The following is a 19,191-nucleotide window of genomic DNA, read 5'->3' on the forward strand; positions in this document are numbered from 1 at the left end:
TTCCAGGCTCTGGGATGGATAAAGCCCAACCCAATGAAACAAAAAAGTAAGAGTTGACCCAAGTATCATGTATGGGTATGTACACTGTTGAGTTGTTACTCTGGTTACTTGTGCATCTAAAATAAACAGTAAAGCCAATTTATATTTACAGCCCTTGGGGAGATTCCTGTCTGCATTGAAACGTTCTACAAAGTTGTCGATCTTGTAGCGACAGTGCACATGTGCGACCACTGCTCCAATCACACATGGGGACATGGGACCTTCATTCTAGTGATCGGTGAAGATTCCAGTAATCTGATTCCAGTGATCTGATCAACTACCTATGGATAGGTGATACTTTGGAATCCTTGGATACCTTCTTTAAAGGGAATCTGTCACTGGGTTTATGCTGCCTTAAAGAAGTCCAGCAAAAAATTTTATTAACGTATTTTATTGCCTCCTAAAAGTTATACAGATCTCCAATATACACTTGTTACAGGAAATTCTTAAAAAGTGCTTTTTTCCCTGCACTTAAGACTACATCAAGGCTTCACTTCCTGGATAAAATGGTGACGTCACTTCCTGGATAACATGGTGATGTCACGACCCGACTCCCAGAGCTGTGCAGGCTGTGGCTGCTGGAGAGGATGACGGCAGGGGGACAATGAGGGACACAGGCACTGGTGGGACACTGAGCATACCTCTAGTGTCGGTGAAAAAAAGCACTTTATAAGCATTTCCCGTAATAAGTGCATATTGGTGATTTTTATAACTTTTGGGGGGCAATACAATCCTTTAATAAAAATTTTCACTGAACCTCTCCTTTAAGTGTGGACAGCATAAACTAGTGACAGAAATTCTAAACAGATCGGTGTATCACTTACATTATTCTGTTCGGCCGTTCTCCTGATATGCAGGAGATTGGGCTTTGTGCTGGGCCACTCCCTTCACCCACTAAATTTGGAGGGTCGAAGTTTCCCCATCCTAGGACTAGGGGTACATGATTGCTGTATCAGACTGAACACCAGGCTTATTTGTAGTCTGGAACCATGGGGGCACATAAGTCTACACAGGTGATGAAGACACAAAAAGGATGATAGGCTCAATCAAATTTTCTTCAGATCTTATTCTAGATGCAGTGGAGCAATACAAATGGTAACCAAAGAGTAAGTATCCTGCTAAGGTGTTCAGAAGGTAAGCTATTAGGAGCTTTTCACTACTGATCACCAGTGAATGTCATGTGTCGATGGACGGGGGATTGTGGATTTGGTAGAGATACTGTAGTTAAATGTCAACTGAAGTTCATGGCCAACTTTAGTCCAACTATGGATGTTCTCTCACCAGGCAAAGCTAAACAGATCACAAAATGAAATGGTTCTGGAATCTTATGATATAGAAATGACAACTTAATATTCAAGTAAGGCGTTAGGCTTTAATGATTGTCCTTGGAAAGAAACCATCATCAGAATACGTATTTATATTTCATACTGATATCACAAATCTAAGGATTTTAAATTTTAAACCAGAGTGTCAAACTCACAGCTGTCCAGATGCTGCAAAACTACAATTTCCATCATGCCTGGTCAGCCAAAGCTTTAGCTCTCCCGACATGATGGGAATTGTAGTTTCGCAACAGCCAGGGCGCCACAGTTTGACACCTTTGAATTATACAGAGTAACATCTGTAAATTTATCAACAATCCAGTGAACTGGGTTCAAAATGGGCAAACAAATGCAAACCCCAAAATGTCAGTCTTAGGGGCAATCCATGGGCACAATTGTCCAGATTTTAATTAAATGTTTTTTTGGTACATTGTTCTATCTTGGACCATGGTCCATGTTCACATGGATAAAAACCATGCAGACATCACAGTATTCTGTCACTATTTAGGAGTGGGATGAATGTGTAAATTCTGAGGGAATACTCAGTCTTTTCATTGGTCTAAAGATGATGAATTGTTTACATGGATTTACATGGAGCAGATAGAAACGTATAATAATGATGATTTCTCTATAGGACTGAAATGCTGGTGACAAAATGTAAGGATTATGCATATGGGTGAAGCTACTAGCGATGATCCGATCCTGCAAGGGAATTACAGGTTTAAAGCGGCACAGGCAATGTAATACGGGAAAGCAAACGGTTAGTGCAACTCAATGACGATCGATGTGATGAGGGATCTTGCAATATGCCAAACTTTCAAAGCATCTCTATAGCAGGTTTAATGGCTGAGGCAGGTAGTCTAGCTTTTGGAGGTCTGGTAATGTTTTGGAGACCTGATGTCAGCATCTATACCAGGGAGGGGGAACCTTTGGCCCTCTAGCTCTTGCAAAAGTACAATTCCCATCAAAGCCAAAGCTTTGGATGTCCAGGCATGAAGGTAATGGTGGTCTTGCAATAGCTGGAGGGCAATAGGATCTCCATCCCTGATCTATATGGACATCATTCAATGTAGAAGTACCCTATTATATCTGACACCCTTTATAGCTAATATACAGAGTTTATATTCACGGATATGGCAGTGGATTATACAATCAGTTAGTCAGACAGTTCATACGATACACATAGTGTAGACATAATAAACAAGTCTAACTAGCGGAATGTATAAAAGTCTAGTTCTATCCGTGAATTTTCACAGCTGTTTGACAGACACACCTCTGTAGTTAAATGGTTGCTACTTGCTGTAAACAGGTCCAGCCAGGTACGAGAACACACGTTCAGAGTAACCCGGGAAGTGTCTTCTCCTACCGGGCCACAAGTGTTTAGAGAAAGTAACGGCAGAAGGCGAAGTGACTGTGGAACAGCTGCCAAGAAAGAGAAGGAACTGGCATACTTACAGTCTCACCACGTTGTCCAGGGTGGCCGGGCAACCCATCCTTTCCAGGAGGACCCTAAAAGACACCAGAATATGAGCCGATTAGAATTCTACCAGCAAATAGTTCTTAGATTTAGTCATCTATTAAACATATTGCATTAGCCATATTTTACATACAGATGTAGTAAACTCTAACTTGATACTGAACATATTGGACGCTATGATGCGGCTAATGACATTTAACACATCACATCTCACTGAAAAGTTAAAGTCAAGTTAAAACTAACTACATCACAGTCTGTAATGTATCAATAGTCAAGTTAAAGTTTGCTACATTTGTAATAACTTAACAGCATAGGATAACATTATATGTAATAGGTATAGATTTGGATAAGATTGTTTGGCCAATTGTACCGTATAATGGCATGATAGTTTACAATAGACCAAGTTCTCATGGTTCAGATTTGCTGAGGATAATAAGGCTACAAGACTGAAACTAAATCCACATTGAATTCCAAATTGCTCCGGTGGTAATGCGTCAACAAATGCAATCATAGAAGCCTTTGATTTAGAGAAGGCATTATCGGAAGAGGCCAGCAGTTCGGGACTGACCGGGAGATTAAAGAAGCCTCCCCACAGGAATAGAATTAGACGGGAAAGATGTATATACTGTATTCTTCTCTGAAGATTGTTTGGTAGCTAATCCATAACAACATTCACAACATAAGAATTTGATTGATGGAATTGATAAGAATTTGACTGGTAATTTTAAGTGGGAAAATTGGCAGCAAATCTTTGCTGTCTGCAAAGCAGATATTGACATGCTATGGATCTAAAAAATTGCATAAATTGTTTAAAAATGAATTTGGTTGGAATTTGCACCTGCATGGATTTTCCATCTGCCGATCTACTACTCTGAAACTACTTTGAAAACTTTTAAAACTTAAAAGTTTAGAAGTGTGCTAGGCATTAAGAAGAATATGACCAAGTTCTACATGGTCAAAGGGAACACTCATGGGTCAATATTAGAACTAATATCGATTACCAGGCTCTTCGTAAAAGTAGTTCTGGCTAAACTGTGACAATCCTGGTCAGATAGCTGGCCCTATATCTAGACATCTGGTTAAGTATTTGCAGCATTAGAACACACCTAACAGTCCATGTTATCAATGTGCAACACAGAAAAGACTGTAGTTGCCTAAATCTTAGCTAATCTTGGTACTGTATGACCAAAATTAGGGGTCATCTTGTACCATGGGCTTGGTCATTTGTTGAACGCCCTATCAAGTGCTCATATAGTACATACTGTATATTATCCTACACAACCAGCCTAGAGCAATGTTATTTTTATGGCTTTAGAAGGTTCATATACTTACAGGGGGGCCCTTTGGTCCTGGGAACCCAACTGGGCCCTGTGGTCCTTGAGGTCCCTATGATACAACGGAAGAAAAAAGTTCTTGCTTAGTGATAAAACATTAAAAGTTATCTAAAAGTCATTGAAGAAAGTTAGTAAAAAATAGCAAACAATCAATGTTTCAAGGCAGGAAATGATAGTATAGTTTAACATTTCCTTATAACCACTAAAGTAAATTGCGCCCTTGACACGGCGGTAATTAGAGTAAATGAAAGATCAAACAGCCGTAATGTGTATCGCAATGAAACCGTCAGGAACGCTGCACATTCCAGGAGCTGCGCTCTATAGTCTGTTCTGCTCTATTAGATCTCTGCAAACCGTACTCTGCAGCAAGGATCATGAAAAGTACCGGGAAAGGCAGAAAATACACTTTACATATACATTACAGATCAAAGTGCGGGATTTGCAATGCTAATGATCCGGAAACTTCTCCACAGGGAATACGGGTAAACTGGTTCACCTTGTCATCTAATCGGACCATTAAGTCACAGAACAGCTTGTGCTGACCTACAGCAATGGATATGTAAGGGCAAATTATTCTGGTGTCAACTCCCGGGCAAGGTGTAAGTGATCCTCTATAGCAAGTATGGGGAACTTTCGGACCTCCAGCTGTTGCAAAACTACAATTCCCATCATGCCTGGACAGCCGAAGCTTTAGCTTCGGCTGTCCAGGCATGATGGGAATTGTAGTTTTGCAACAGCTGGAGGGCCGAAGGTTCCCCATCCCTGTTCTATAGAATAGCTTAGGCTGTATAACGTCAAGAGTGATGGAAGTGATGGAACGTGAGGCCTCCATTAATGGTACAGGATATCTCAGGAGCTTTTTGAGGCATATATGTTAAAGAGACTCTTATGCCGTCCAATCTAAGGGTAGCATGAACTAGTGACAGAGAAGCTGAACAGAATGATGTATCACTTATATTGTTCTGTGCAGCAGACTCGGAGATATCCTCCTGAATAACAAGGACAATAAGTAGTCCTCTCCATTATGTGCATGAGCCCAGTAATCCTGGATATTCATGAGAAGCAAAAACTCTACCCACCAGCTGCTGACTGGCAGTTATCTATCTATGCTGTGTATAGGCAGACAACTCTCAATCAGCAGCTGGAGGGCGGGGGGAGGGGTGTGGCAAGAATCCTAATCTCCTGCATATTAGGAGAACAGCTGATTACAGCTAGCTCCAGTCGAAAGAAAAAAAAATTCTGCCAAGTTCCCCTTTAAACTAATCCCAAACATTTTTAATTGGATGACTGAATTTTTTGGAGAATTTCGAAGCGAATTTTATTAGCTCAGAATGGATTGACTGAGCTCTAGTATGGGCAATGTCGCTAGAGATAAGAGAGCGAGTTTCATCATTCCGTGACTCGTTTTATCTTGTCCATATAAAAAATTGCTAAAAACTCCACTTTATTCAGACCATGTCTATTTTCAGCGGCTGCTCGGCCTCCGACTCCTGCAGGAAGTTGCCTCTTCCCTGGATGTCAGTGAACGCCGCGCAGATCATTACAATATTCTGCATTGTAATGAGGACCGTTGTGAAGCCGCAGATAAACTGCTGGGCGACACGAGGAGCTACACGGCATCACAAAGCCTTCTGTCTCGATAAGGGCAAGGCGCCGGTTCCTGTGACACCAATACAATAGTGAAGGTTCAATAGTCAATGCTTTTACATGCAGAATGGAAGGGAGGAAAATACAGTGGCCAACAAAGGAAAAGCACGGACATTTTTATAGATGGGAACCCTGGAGATTTACACCGGAATGATGAGCCTCTGCTGTGACTTCCTAGACATGGTATTCCCAGAGCTGCAGCAGTGCACGCACTGGGTTATGTGAACGCTATTGATCTCTATAGAACTCTTATGCAGATAAATATCACAGTGTACATATGGCGGCAGCTTTGGGAATAGAATTTTGAAGGAACAGTCACAGTTCATTGTTAAACACTGGTGAAGAAAACTTAATGGAGCAGAGCTGAATTTTATGTTGAAATCTTTGGGTCTCAACTGTTTACGCAACTTGCAAGGAATGAGCCTAATGTCTTTACCAGGCAATGGGAACCTTGGCCCTCCCGCTGTTGCAAAACTACAATTCCCATCATGCCTGGGCAACCAGCTGTAGCTTTGACTGTAAGGGCATGATGGGAATTGTAGTAGTGCAACAGTTAAGGGCGGAAGGCTCCTACCCCTGGTCTACACTAAACATTTACAATGAAATCCATCTGTTACATTCAGATTTTGAAGCTAATATGGTGCAGGTTTTACTTTAGATGTTGCTTACTTTAGACACTGCTTTTGCAATGAAAAAAATTGATCATGAAAATACGTGTTATGTCTGCAAGACAGATAAATGTTCAAACCCCAAAAATTATTTGAATCTATGGTGGAGTAATTGGAATTTGCTAAAACCCCATTTGTTAATAGTCTGTAATAAGTACAAGATTTCTAAATCCACTCTTCAATGGTTATTCCAAGATAAGACTATCCACAGATGAAGGGATAAATAACTGATCAATGGGGGTCTAACCAAAAGGACCCCAGCAGCCAATATAATGTCACCATAGTGAAGGGAGCAATATTGTTCATGCTTGGCCATGGCACCATTCACATCCCATGTGATTCCAAACATAGCTGGGTGATGAACTCTGCACAGTTTGGAAGTCAACAGTGAATAGAGCGATGGCCGAGCATGTGTGCTACCACTCCATTTACTTAGAAGACATCTGACCTCCATGATTGGTAGGGATTCTCCAATGATCAGCCAGTTATCCCCTATCCTGTAGAAAGGAGGTAACCTTTTTTTTCTTGGGATAACCACTTTAAGGCTGTCCACCCTGTTCTGCACCACAAGACCTCCAGGTACCACTTACCCTTTCACCAGGTGGGCCGGGAGGACCATCGTTTCCTGCTGTGCCCTGTAAAAGAGGATATATGTCAGTCAAAGTGGAATAGGGAACAATTGAGACATCAAAAGTACTATATAGAGGGCACAAAGCTACCATGACACTGTTTTAAAGATTATAAATACCACTAAATGGCACGTGGTCATTGGGGCATAACGTGAGTTATTTTGGGATATGTCAAGCCAATAGGAAAGGTAAGGAGGGAAACATCTGTATGTGATGTTCTTACATCCTCCCACCCATAAAATATACCCTGTCCTAACCCTATTATATTACCCACTATAGATAATAACCCACATTATTCTTATGGTAGAGCCCAGATATTTACCTTAGGACCTGGTTTTCCAGTAGGACCTCTAGGACCCCGAGCGCCCCGTGGACCCTAAGTGGGTAAACAAAATATCTTTTTGAGACTCGTTCCAACATTGTTACTACAACATTTAGGATTTTCCAACATAATTTGGTAAGAAAACCTCATAGAAGATGGAGGCATACTAACCGTTGGACCTCGTTGACCCCTTGGACCCGGCTTGCCAGCAACACCCTAGTGAAGAGCAGATATGTATGTTAATAAAACACAGGATGCGTATGACATCTTCTCTCTTAGTATGAGTGACATCAAACATCACGTTTGATCTGGTCATAAATTAGTTTAGAAGATGGTTCAGGAGAGGAGAGATAAGGGCTGGAGACTGAGAAGCTCCTCGGATGGATTTCACTCTGAATACGACAGAGCAGCCTGCACTATATGTGACAACATGCAGGCTGCAGAGGAAGAAGGAAGCAGAATTTTTATTAAAGACCTATGAAAAAAAAGGTTTTTACATCTAAATAAGCACAATGCAATTTAAAAATTATAGTTACATTTATAATAAAATTATAAAAATATAGTCAAAGGCCATAAAAATCAATTAAGTACTTGAAGGACTTTCTAAATTGCTAATAATAATGGTGTCTAAGCATAAAGTAAAAATGGCATAAAAATAAAAATTTTCCACATCCATACCCGAGCTCCTTTCTCGCCATTGGCTCCAGCAAATCCAGGGAAACCTGTTGATCCCTATGAAAATGCACAAAAATACAAAAAAATAGGTTTAAGAACATTCAAGGGACAGATAATTAATTCATCAAACATAACTGACCCTATAAAGTATATTACCTCTATAGTAACTACGAGGGTAACATTTATTTGCATAATTTATTATCTCCAGTTCATAGAAAGGAACCTCAGATGTCAAATCAAATTCCTCCATATAACATAACGGCAAGCAAATGACTATGTGATTCACAAATTGAAGCAGTAAGCCTAAGAGATCCTATTAAATAAGATTATTACATAGCAAGATAGACTGACGCATAAACTGGATAGCTGGTTGAGGCTCCATCTAGCGTTCCCTATCAATGAATGGGAACTCGTTTTGAGAACATTGCCTAGATCTAAAACCATATCTCTATCTGCAGATGAGATGATGTGACCTGCACATTAAAATAATCTCTTACCAGAACTTCTCAGATCCCGAAAGCTTAGAAAAAATCAGAACATTTCATCAAACCCTCTGTAAGTCGGTGGAATCAATGAACGCTTCACTTAATGCTACTTCGGAAAACTCATTAACAAAGGATAGATTTTATTCTAAAGTTGAATTCGAGTTGAATGTGAATGGGAATACATTGAGTCAATGCGTCTGAAATGGTCAATAAGCAGCGCTGTCAAGCCTGTCGATTTATCTGCATTTTACTAGAAGCTGCGCGTTCTTGGCTCGTGGTATACGGCGATGCCTCTATTCTATACATTAGGATATGGCGGCGTTCGTGAACTCTGCCCATGCTATCACTAATTTCTTTTAATTAGGAAATAAAAAGAATGGATTAAAATATATTTAATTGTAATCATTCATATTGAGAAGTCTTTTAATGGTCATCGATAGACTATTAAAAAGGGATGTTCTTGTTCTACGACAGGATGATGTCTGGTATGTTAAAGGGATATTCCAATGTCAGAAAGTGATGGCATGTTCCTAGAGTATTCCAGTCCAATAGGAAAAAGAGCTAGCACTCACCATCTGCTGAAAACATAGTCCATTTTATTCAGGGTTCACTTCAGCATGTTTACAGGGTAGGGAGGTGAAGGCAGGTGTGTCAAGGCGACAGGCTGTTTCACGTGCAAACAGGCACGTTTCGTCAGGCCCACGGACCCACAGGCCCATGTTCCTAGAGTATGCCATCACTTCATGAGTGTTTGGGGTCTGACGTCTGAAATTGCTTGGAAACACCATGAGGGAGATTTATCAAACATGGTGTAGTAGAACTGGCTCAGTTGTCCCTAGCAACCAATCAGATTCCAGCTTTCATTCCTCACAGACTCTTTGGGAAATAAAAAGTGGAATCTGATTGGTTGCTATGGGCAACTGAGCCAGTTCTACTTTTTACCATGTTTGTTAAATCTCCCCCCATGTTTTTATGATAATTTGGGGTCCACAAGATCAGATTCTGTTTCCATCCATAGTGTAGTTCCCTACAAAGCCAGGTGGCTGGGGCACCACTGTGCAATGGAAAACATTGCTAGGACTCTTTCATGTTCAGAACCATTGGGGGTCCCATGGGGGTCAGCTCAGTTCTTAGCAATCTAAAAAAATGTACAGCAAGTTTCAACACCAACGGGTTGTTCTAGAGTGGTGTTGAATGAACTCCATAAACTGTACCAGTTCTGCATCTTCCCTGAACTCCCTGCGTCTGGAGTAGTTGAAGGCACTCCAAGGACTGTCTGGAAAACATGGATACAGCCTATGGCCTATGGCTGTATCCAGCTCCTCTAGGACTCCCTAGGGTGGCATCCAACCTCTCCAGACACGTTTAGTTAAATGCCAAGCATTCGGGTGTGGAGAAGTTGTTAACCCAGGGCACTTTCACGAAGTTTGCTCGACACTATTCTAGAGTTAAAGAATAAAAAACTTGGCTGGAACTTGGTTTTCTTTAGACTGCTAAGGTAAACCATGACTTCATGAATGATGGGACCCCCACCTATTCTGAAAAGGAAGGGGCACTGTACAGTTGTGGCCCAGTCTGCACCTAAACAGATGACAGGAGCCTCTTACTTACTGCAGCTGATATATTTTCCTACTATATCATGGCAATCTTAGACAACATTACGAAATTGGGAATTCCCATCTCGTAAGGTGTGTTGCTTAGCATAGACTTCTTTGTGAACTTATAGTGGGCTCGTACTTACACCTGGCAGCCAATCTGATCACACCGAGCTGCAGTATAAAGGTAAACAGGAGGAGTGAGCTTTAGCTTAAGAAACCAATTCAACCAATGATACCTTTTAGTCTTCATAAGATTTCTAATAGGCTATACTAGAGTAGAGTAGAACTTTAAGTACGTTCAGGTTCGTCCAAACCAGAACTCTTGGCATTTAAATACCGGTGGCTGAAGAAGTTGGATGCAGTTCTAAGGCTATCTGGAAAACATGGATACAGCCATAGATTATAGGCTGTATCCATATTTTCCAAGGGTTGCATCCAACTACATCAGCAACAGGTAATCAAATGCTGAGAGTTCAGGTTCAAACGCAAACATAATCGAAGTCCGCTCATCTCTAGTCTATACAGAAATCCTTGATTTATTGGTCATAGCCTAGTTCTGGAAACTAGTCAACGGTGCATTACGTTTTATCCACAGCCCTACACGCTGTGATATCATAATAGATTGTGCTATATGATGACCGTATTTTCAGCTATACCAATGTGTAATGATATTCCATCTAACCATGTCTGTAAAAACCTCTGTGAAATGGTGTGGGGTCAGACTAATCCATGAGTGAATCAGAAAATGATAATTGAGGGTGACACATGCACTTTGCTTCCAAAAGGACAACTACGGCAATGGACTCTGTTTCAAAGCCCCCAAAGACTAAGATAGCAGAACATGTAGAGACAGGAATGCACTTTATCCGACTCATCCCTATTCTTGCAATAATTGAAGCAGCAAATTAAGCTTTGGGGACAAAGAGAAAAGTGGCAGACTCGTGAGAAGAAAGTGCTTTGTTCTCAAGTAAGAACATGATTGCGAAGAGGCAGAAAGGATTCAGCCTGTTGTTTTATGTAAAGCAGAAGCATCTGGAGCAACCCTCCTGATACACAGTTCTGTTTGTTCAATAGCAAAACAGCAGAAAGACTTTGATCTCAGGATGTGGCAGAAAATCTCTGCAGACTATTGAAGAACAAACACGGAATGGAAAGCAATCGATGTGACAGTCGTGGTAAAAATGAGGCAGATTTGCAACGGGTCAGGTGATTGTACAAATACAGAAAGGACCGAATGGGGACATATGTGACTCGGTGTCAGATAATGTTGCAGAAACGCATGATATTTACAGGAAATGTCTCACGTTACATTGCCGGAAATTTAATTTTCTTCCGATAGGCAACTAGACTTTTTGGAATTCTATTCCAATATTTCTCAGCTAGGGTAGAAATTTCCACAATTAAAAAAAAAAACAGATCTATTTATCTGAATGGGGTTGTTTTTACTGTAAACACTTGAATTTCTGCAAGCCCTATTTACAATGAATGGGACAGTCATAAAAAAAAAAACATTTTGTGCATAAATTCACCCAAATCTTTTCCTGGAAATTTAGACATGGCTGCCATTTCATTTCCACAATCTGTTGTCACTCAGCTATCTTGTCTTGTGCATAGTAACTGGTCTAGTTGGGTAGAGATATCAAAGCCAGGGATATGTCTCTAGGTACAGTAAATAGGTAGGTTTATCATTCAGCTCTCTAGTCTGTGGAAGCTGAAGTGGTGGCCATATTGTTTCTCCTGAAGCCTGTTTCGGATGAATATGGCTGATCCTACATTTTTATAACTTGACAGAAGTAAAGACATCATTGCTGGAGACATTTTAGCTTTGAATTTTAGATTTTTTAGTTGTAAAAACGGGTTATGTCATGTGGCCAGGTCTGAGAACAGGACACTGGTTCCACCTTGATCCATCCAAGAAGACAAAAGTGGAACCAATTCCAAGGAACCATCAATTACTGCTTTATTATGGGGACCACAAGCCAAAACTTTGCTTATGGGCTAATTGGACTTGTTTTATTCCTTTGGGTCAATCAATGTAAAACTCATCCTAAAGACTACCCACCATTTTTCACCTGGAACATAGAGCGCCCATCAACGCTGTACTAGTTATAACAATCAATCTAAAGCTACCCATATATCCAATAGAGTGGTAGGCTGCCATACACAATAGACAGTTGGCCAGCCCCATGAAAATGTGTATCTTGGTTGTAAGGTCTCCTATATACTGTGTGACCATATTTTACAGTCAGGTAATATTAAACTCATAGAATTTAAGCCGTACTTTGTTATGCTATTGATTTTATACAACTTTTTCCAATGTATACCATACTACTAAGATCGTCCTCCCCGAAAGAATAGAGCACGATATAGTTTCACTCCACTAATAACTGCAGGGTCTCCACTTGATACTGTACAGGCTTCGCGTTGTGTTTTAGATCTCAAGGACACCTAAGTCATTTACTATATCTGATACTCAAAGGAGGAAATCCTGAGTAACTTCATCTTTATTTCTTACCTTTGGACCCTGTCTGCCTGGGTAACCGGGCAATCCTGGTACACCGAGTTTGCCCTAAGGTAAAAAAGACAATATATATATATGATTAATCTGATCGCACATAATTTATCACAATATAAATATTAGATTTCAATGTCTATGCCAAACTGTCCTCCAACAATTGTTTTTAAAAGTTTCAAATGAATCGGCATTCTCCCATCACTCTTGACCCACAGAAATACGTGTTTCCTTTAAGAAATAACTTTGCAGCCAGATTAAAAAATCAACCATTTCCCGTAAAAGCCAAAAGCGCCATTCCTGTGTGTAATTCACATGGCTGAATCTTTTACGTGTTTGATGTAGACGCTAAAATATTTCTTTTTTATCTTTGATGCAGACATGAAAACAGCCGTAGATGTGTCAAATCCCCCGATACGTAGCGCTAGTGTCAACCATCACAAAAGCTATTTACTCTAATAGATGCGAGCAAAGGAAAATTTCAGGTCATTTCTCCATTAGTCTCTTCAGCCTAATCGGTTGAACAGGGTCCAACATTTAGAAACGATGGGCAAGAACTCACAAGTAACAATCGTCCATCCTCCATACAATACATACAATAGATCAAAAGAGCACAAAGCCAACCTACGTAATATACTGTACTGCTGTTTATAAACTTTATCCAAAAAGTGACAAAAAAAATAAGTCACGTAAGTTACATTGTGTATTCACATGTTGTGCATAAGTCCAAGGAAATCACCAAAATCCACTGGGGACCTTGCCTAGGTAATTTGTGTGCCAACCTAACCCTCAATAAGCTACAAATCACATCACAACCACTGGGTTGTTGCATATAGAGTTGACAGGATGTCACAATGTTTGTCCGTCCAAAGCTGGTCATCTAATGCCACCTATCTCAGCATACATCCCAAGACAAGAGGCAAGAAGACAGGATGCACCCTCTGTAAGCAATAAGCCGTATCAGCTCTATATCAGCTAAAAATAGGTTTCTACCTTCAGTTTATATTGGAAAACCTTACCTTTTCACCAGCTGGACCTGCAGGCCCAGAGTCTCCGTTTGGACCAGATCTTCCTTTTGGACCTTCAGGGCCATCTTCTCCTCTTGGACCAAGAGGACCAAACTCTCCCTGTAAGAGGAAAGAAGAAAGATAAACACGACCGCATTCATTTCAGACTGAACGAGGAACTTCAAAGATGCCAATATTCTAAAGAAACCCTTCATGTTACTAAATTCTCATAGTTTTGATATAATCCTACGCCTCCATGTTGTAAACTATGTGACTGCCAAGGCAGGGAATGAAATAATGGCGACATTCAAAGAGTAAAAAAAAAAAAGTTATTTTTAGAGTGAAAGAAGAATTTTAGTAGAATACTCACCCTGTCTCCTTTAAGTCCCATGTCACCCTTAAATCCTGGGAAACCGTCTTCTCCCTTAGATATAAGTATAAAACCATCAAAAACACTGACTACAATGTTTACACAAAATCGCCATAAATTATCAGTAATAATAACATTTACATATACACATATACATAGCATGAGAAATACAATGAAAAGTAAAATACTGACATAGTAAGGATAAAAATGACACAAATCCATCCAGTTCAATCAGTTATTAAAGGCTTTCTTCTATGTAACCTTACATTCATTCACTATAGAGCTGCCAGAAAGAGAAGAGTGCTCAATAGAGAATGAATGGAGCTGTGGTCACACATTAACCCGCAGCTCCATTCAAAACAAAGGATTTGGGGCACTAATCTAAAAATCCTAAGGGGGCACAGAGGTCGGACTCCCCATGATCTCATACCAGTCCTCTATTCTGTGGATAGGGGTCAAGTAATGTTAAATTGGAAAACCTCCTTAAAGGGGTTATGCAGCGCTACAAAAACATGGAAACTTTTTCCCCTCTCTTGTCTCCAGATTGGGTGGAGTTTCAAACTTAGTTCCATTGAAGTAAATAGAGCTTAATTGCAAACCGCACCTGAACTGGAGACAAGAGATGGGGAAAAGTGGCCAGGTGTTTGTAGCGCTGGATAAACCCTTTAATTCCTGTCTCTAAAAAGGACTAAGAGAGCTAGGCCACCCACTGACAAGCTCTTACATGGGTTAAGGGTTGTTCCCATATATCCGAAGATCCACCTCAGTTTCCTTCTGGCATCGTAGAAAAACACCAGTGGTAGACTGATACCAGAGCCAATAGCATTGTTGTCATTGGGATTGTTCCTGCATCCTGTATTTGAACTGATATGTCAGATAGTAGGAATTAGGGATGGTCCGAACCTGCCTCGGTTCGGGTTCGTACGAACCCGAACTCTCGGAAATTATTCCCACTGTCTGCCCACTCCATGGAGAGGGTGGATATAGCGGGAGGACCACCTGGAAAACTGGGATACATCCATAACCATAGGCTGTATCCCAGTTTTCCAGGCGGTCCTGCCGCTGTATCCACCCGCTGTACGGAACGGGCAGACAGTGGGTATCTGATGCAGAGCACTCGGGTTCATACGAACCCGAACCTCGGCAGGTTCGGACCATCCATAGAAGAAATGATGATCCCATTGATAACAAGGCCAAGGAGCTACATTGCATAATTTTCCTATCTGGCTCTAAAAAAGTCTAGTAGAAAAGGGGGGGGAAAGCCGGATGACCACTTTTTCATGTCAGATTTTGAATTAGATGAGGTGCAAACCGTTCTCCATGCAACGAATGAAGTGGACCCCATCTTACTTCTATGGTTTGGTACACCTATATGGAAAGTAGACCTAGGAATACAGGTATATGAAATGTGTCGGGACTGTTTGTGAAGATATCCATCATTAGAGATGAGCATGTTTGAGTCTGATTGTTCGGAATTTGAATACTGGTGGCTGAAGCAGTAAGATGCAAACCTATGGAGTCCTGGAAAACACGGATACAGCCATTACTCATATTTTCCCGAACTCCCTAGAGCTGCATCCAACCTCTTCAGCCACTGGTAATCCATTGCCTAACAATCAGGCTCAAGCATGCTCCAGTTGGGCTCATCTCTATCCTGAATGTTACATAGCTCTGTCTACTGGTATATTGGTATCGGTCTAGTTGGATTGGATGTTACATCGCCAAACCCTATACTAACAATATTCCATTCCATCTATTCCACTCAGTCATTGCAGTTATTAGCTGGCATGGTCGAAGGCAAGTGAGGAAGATTGTCCCTTTTATTGTGAGAGGTAATCTTCCAATGATCTATAAACAGACGGTGTGTGAGCGGTCTATGATGAAGTGCCGCTAATGACTTGGGCTTATAATTGAATGTTGCAGATAATAACACATCTCAAATAGTAAGTCCCCCCCCTCGCAGTTCTTAGGACAGCTATAATACTAATATAGAGGGTTAGCGCTAGCAGGATTACGGTGTGTTTGCTCATGTCTAATGACCACTTGTAGATGGATCAGTAGACTAGTACGCGGAGCATCTGCCAGCCGCACGGAGCACATCTCTGGATTAAGTGTTATTAGCTCTGCTAACAAAGTAGAGCTCTGCAGTTTGTCTTGAATTACAGACGTGAAGTGTGAAAAGCCCCAAATTCCTCACGTCTCCGTGCTATCAGCAGTCAGAGAACGTCTTCAAAAATAACAAAAAATAAAAAAATTGAGCGTTAACAAGATAAACTAGAAATTCCTATTATTAACTACTCCAGTATCGTAAAGGTTCCATGATGAATATAATGCTATCGATAGTCTATACCTGAAGCCTTATCTAGCAACTCGTAATCATAAAAAGATAAAAATGTAAATGTTTTTGAAAACTCAGCTCCTTATTGATGTGATATACGGCCTATCGGTTCTTCAGTTATGGAATCCATCCTGATTATTTTGCCACCATGATGCAACCTTGAGTCTATGTATTAGGGAGATATAGCCACGTCTGGACGCTTTCACAGGAGGGGGAAGCTGCAGAATGCTAAAATGTGCTGCATTCAATCAATGCACTTCCAGCAAAACGCTTATAAATTCTTCAGAAGTAGATGATGTTAGGAGCTGTCTCTCTCTTACAGTAATCCTTGTCTTAAAGGAAATAATGTTTAAGGCATAATGCTGTTAAAGGGGTTGTTCACAAAAAAAAAAAAAAATCTTTCAAATCAGCTGGTGCCAAAAATTGCCAACCAATCTCCAACCAAAATTGGACTAGGTAGTCTTGTATTGGTATTAAGAAAAGATTGGACTGTTCACAATTGTCATCCACAAGGTCCATGTTCTTCTAAGATCACAACCTCCAGTTAGTATGGACTAAAGGAGTATTCCCTATTCCCCTTTTGGTAGGGTATGCTTTCACTTTAAGATCAGTGGGCAGGGGTGGACAAAAACAATAAAGGACTCCGGTTCATCAACAATTTACGAACTTCTTACCCTTACATAGTTATATAGAAGTTATTAAATTCATACTTTCAATCTCTCTTACACAGTAGGAATCTCCATTGAAGTTTACAATAGCCCCCCCCTTACCTTCTGGAGCCCTGTACAATTACATACAGTAGGTTGCACATATGGTATATTTGCTCTGTCAGTGGGGGTCTAGCCTTTGGGAACCCCACGGATCATGAGAAAGAAGAAACTCCGATTCAGCCAATTGCGTTGGGCAACACTTCTCTACAGAAAACACTATCCATATGGAAGATAATCCTATTTATAATTGTTCTATCACATTCTTACACGTAACATAGTTTTACCTTTTCTCCTTTGCCTCCCTTCAGTCCTCTGACACCATCGGCACCCTGAAAGAAAAGGAGTAAAAAATGTTATACATAGACTTCAACAAAATTACATGTTCCTAAAACAAAATGGAGACAAATTTCTCAAGAAACATACTTTACCTGATGGTAAGATTTATAAACCCATATTTTTATATTAGGGAATGCTGAGATAATAGATTAAGCCCTATTCAGGACTATAATATACTGTCAATAGTGTAGAGCAGGGATGGAAAACCTTCAGCCCTCCAGCCCATCTTTAGTGGACAGCTAACGCTTCGGCTGTCCAGACATGATGGAGAATTTTAGTTTTGCAACAGCTGGAGGGCCGGAGGTTCCCCATCCCTGGTGAGGAGTGTAATGCTATATAACCAATCACTGACCACCAAAAATCATCCCATAAGGCGGCCATAGGCATTATAAGAAAGTCATCCAAATCAGTTTATCAGTGGGACTGTCTGATGCTTAAAGGGTTTATCCAGTGACCTTTGTCTCAAGTTTGGGTGGAAATTTGCAACTCAGTTCTATTGAAGTGAATGAAGCTTAATTGCAAACCACACCTGAACTGAAGACAAGAGTCGTGGCGTCTCTGGAAGAAAGTGGCCGTGTTTTTCTAACATGGGGAGGTGCAGTTGTTGGCCAAACAAAGTGTTAAAGGTGTGACCTTTAGACTATGTTTAGGGATCCTTTGTAATAGGTTCACACTCCATTTCGCTATCCTGTTAAGTATCTATTTAGGTGCTCTCTGTTATTAGGAAGGATGGCTTTCTAGGCCGAAGACCTAAGAAATGCATAACAATTTATAAGAAAGTGATGGGTTACAAGTAAACCACCAAAATAGAAGTTCTTCTCCCAATACTAATGTTATATTGATAGCACAGTCAGCAGCTCAGCAACCATCTCATGCTGCTGAACAACTTTCCGTATCCCGTGATTTCATTGAGAGCTGTATAATTTCCCCTGGGGAAGGTAGACTGAACACTTGTCCATTACAGCTGATCACTGGGGGCTCCAGCCATGTCTTCAACTTATTATCAGGAGACCATTCTGGCAAAAAGTGATTGTCCAATGGAAAATGGAGTGACTACAGTGACATTTACAGTCTATTTATGGATGGGGACAAATCGGAAAGTAAAACTGCCTGGTAACTGTTCACACTCGAATAGACCATAAAGAGGTGTCTAGTTTAGAAGAAATATATTCTGTTAGAGGATTCTGAGTTTAAAAAGTTATCCTAAGATTAAAGGATAGGGAGTCCTAAAAAACATTGATAAAGCCTATTACCTATGGCTGTATCCATGTTTTCCGGGACTCCCTATGGCTGCATCCAACTTCTTCATCTACCAGTATTCAAATGCTGAATGACCTGATTTGAGCATGCTCCAGCTCCATTCTCCGGACTCTTCTAACAACACATGCCCACTTGGCTGAGTATTGAGTGTTAATGTGTACTGGGATATCAGGAGAGACAACTATAAGCCAGACTAGCGTCCAGCCAACAGTTATCCCAAGTCTATAACCAGTTCTATACATAACTGTGAGATCAGTGCTTGGTAAGTGGGCATGTTAACCACACAATGTGTCATCTACTGGCATCCCAGCCTGGCAACTGTTCACATTCGTGAGCATGAAGTCAACTCTGCTTTTTAGAGGTACCATTAATAAATTACATACCTTGACACCACGAGGTCCAGGATAACCAATAGGACCCTGGGGACCAGTTGGACCCTATAAATAAAAGACAATATATTGT

The 19,191-nt window shown here is 40.7% G+C and overlaps 1 protein-coding gene across 6 annotated transcripts in view; it reads right to left on the reverse strand.

The window, feature by feature from the left end:
* COL11A1 (collagen type XI alpha 1 chain) overlaps positions 1–19,191 on the reverse strand; it is a 177,148-nt gene that overhangs the window by 48,102 nt on the left and 109,855 nt on the right. For all 6 annotated transcript variants that reach the window (XM_069967525.1, XM_069967526.1, XM_069967523.1 and 3 more), the window contains 11 exons: positions 19,113–19,166; positions 17,418–17,462; positions 14,086–14,139; positions 13,728–13,835; positions 12,712–12,765; positions 8,117–8,170; positions 7,610–7,654; positions 7,439–7,492; positions 7,078–7,122; positions 4,171–4,224; positions 2,817–2,870 (listed from right to left, as the gene is read on the reverse strand). In XM_069967525.1, coding sequence (XP_069823626.1) covers positions 2,817–2,870; positions 4,171–4,224; positions 7,078–7,122; positions 7,439–7,492; positions 7,610–7,654; positions 8,117–8,170; positions 12,712–12,765; positions 13,728–13,835; positions 14,086–14,139; positions 17,418–17,462; positions 19,113–19,166 — 621 coding nt within the window. The remainder of the gene's footprint in view (positions 1–2,816; positions 2,871–4,170; positions 4,225–7,077; positions 7,123–7,438; positions 7,493–7,609; positions 7,655–8,116; positions 8,171–12,711; positions 12,766–13,727; positions 13,836–14,085; positions 14,140–17,417; positions 17,463–19,112; positions 19,167–19,191) is intronic.

The sequence above is a fragment of the Dendropsophus ebraccatus genome, chromosome 4, assembly GCF_027789765.1.
Source record: "Dendropsophus ebraccatus isolate aDenEbr1 chromosome 4, aDenEbr1.pat, whole genome shotgun sequence".
Classification (NCBI taxonomy): Eukaryota; Metazoa; Chordata; class Amphibia; order Anura; family Hylidae; genus Dendropsophus; species Dendropsophus ebraccatus.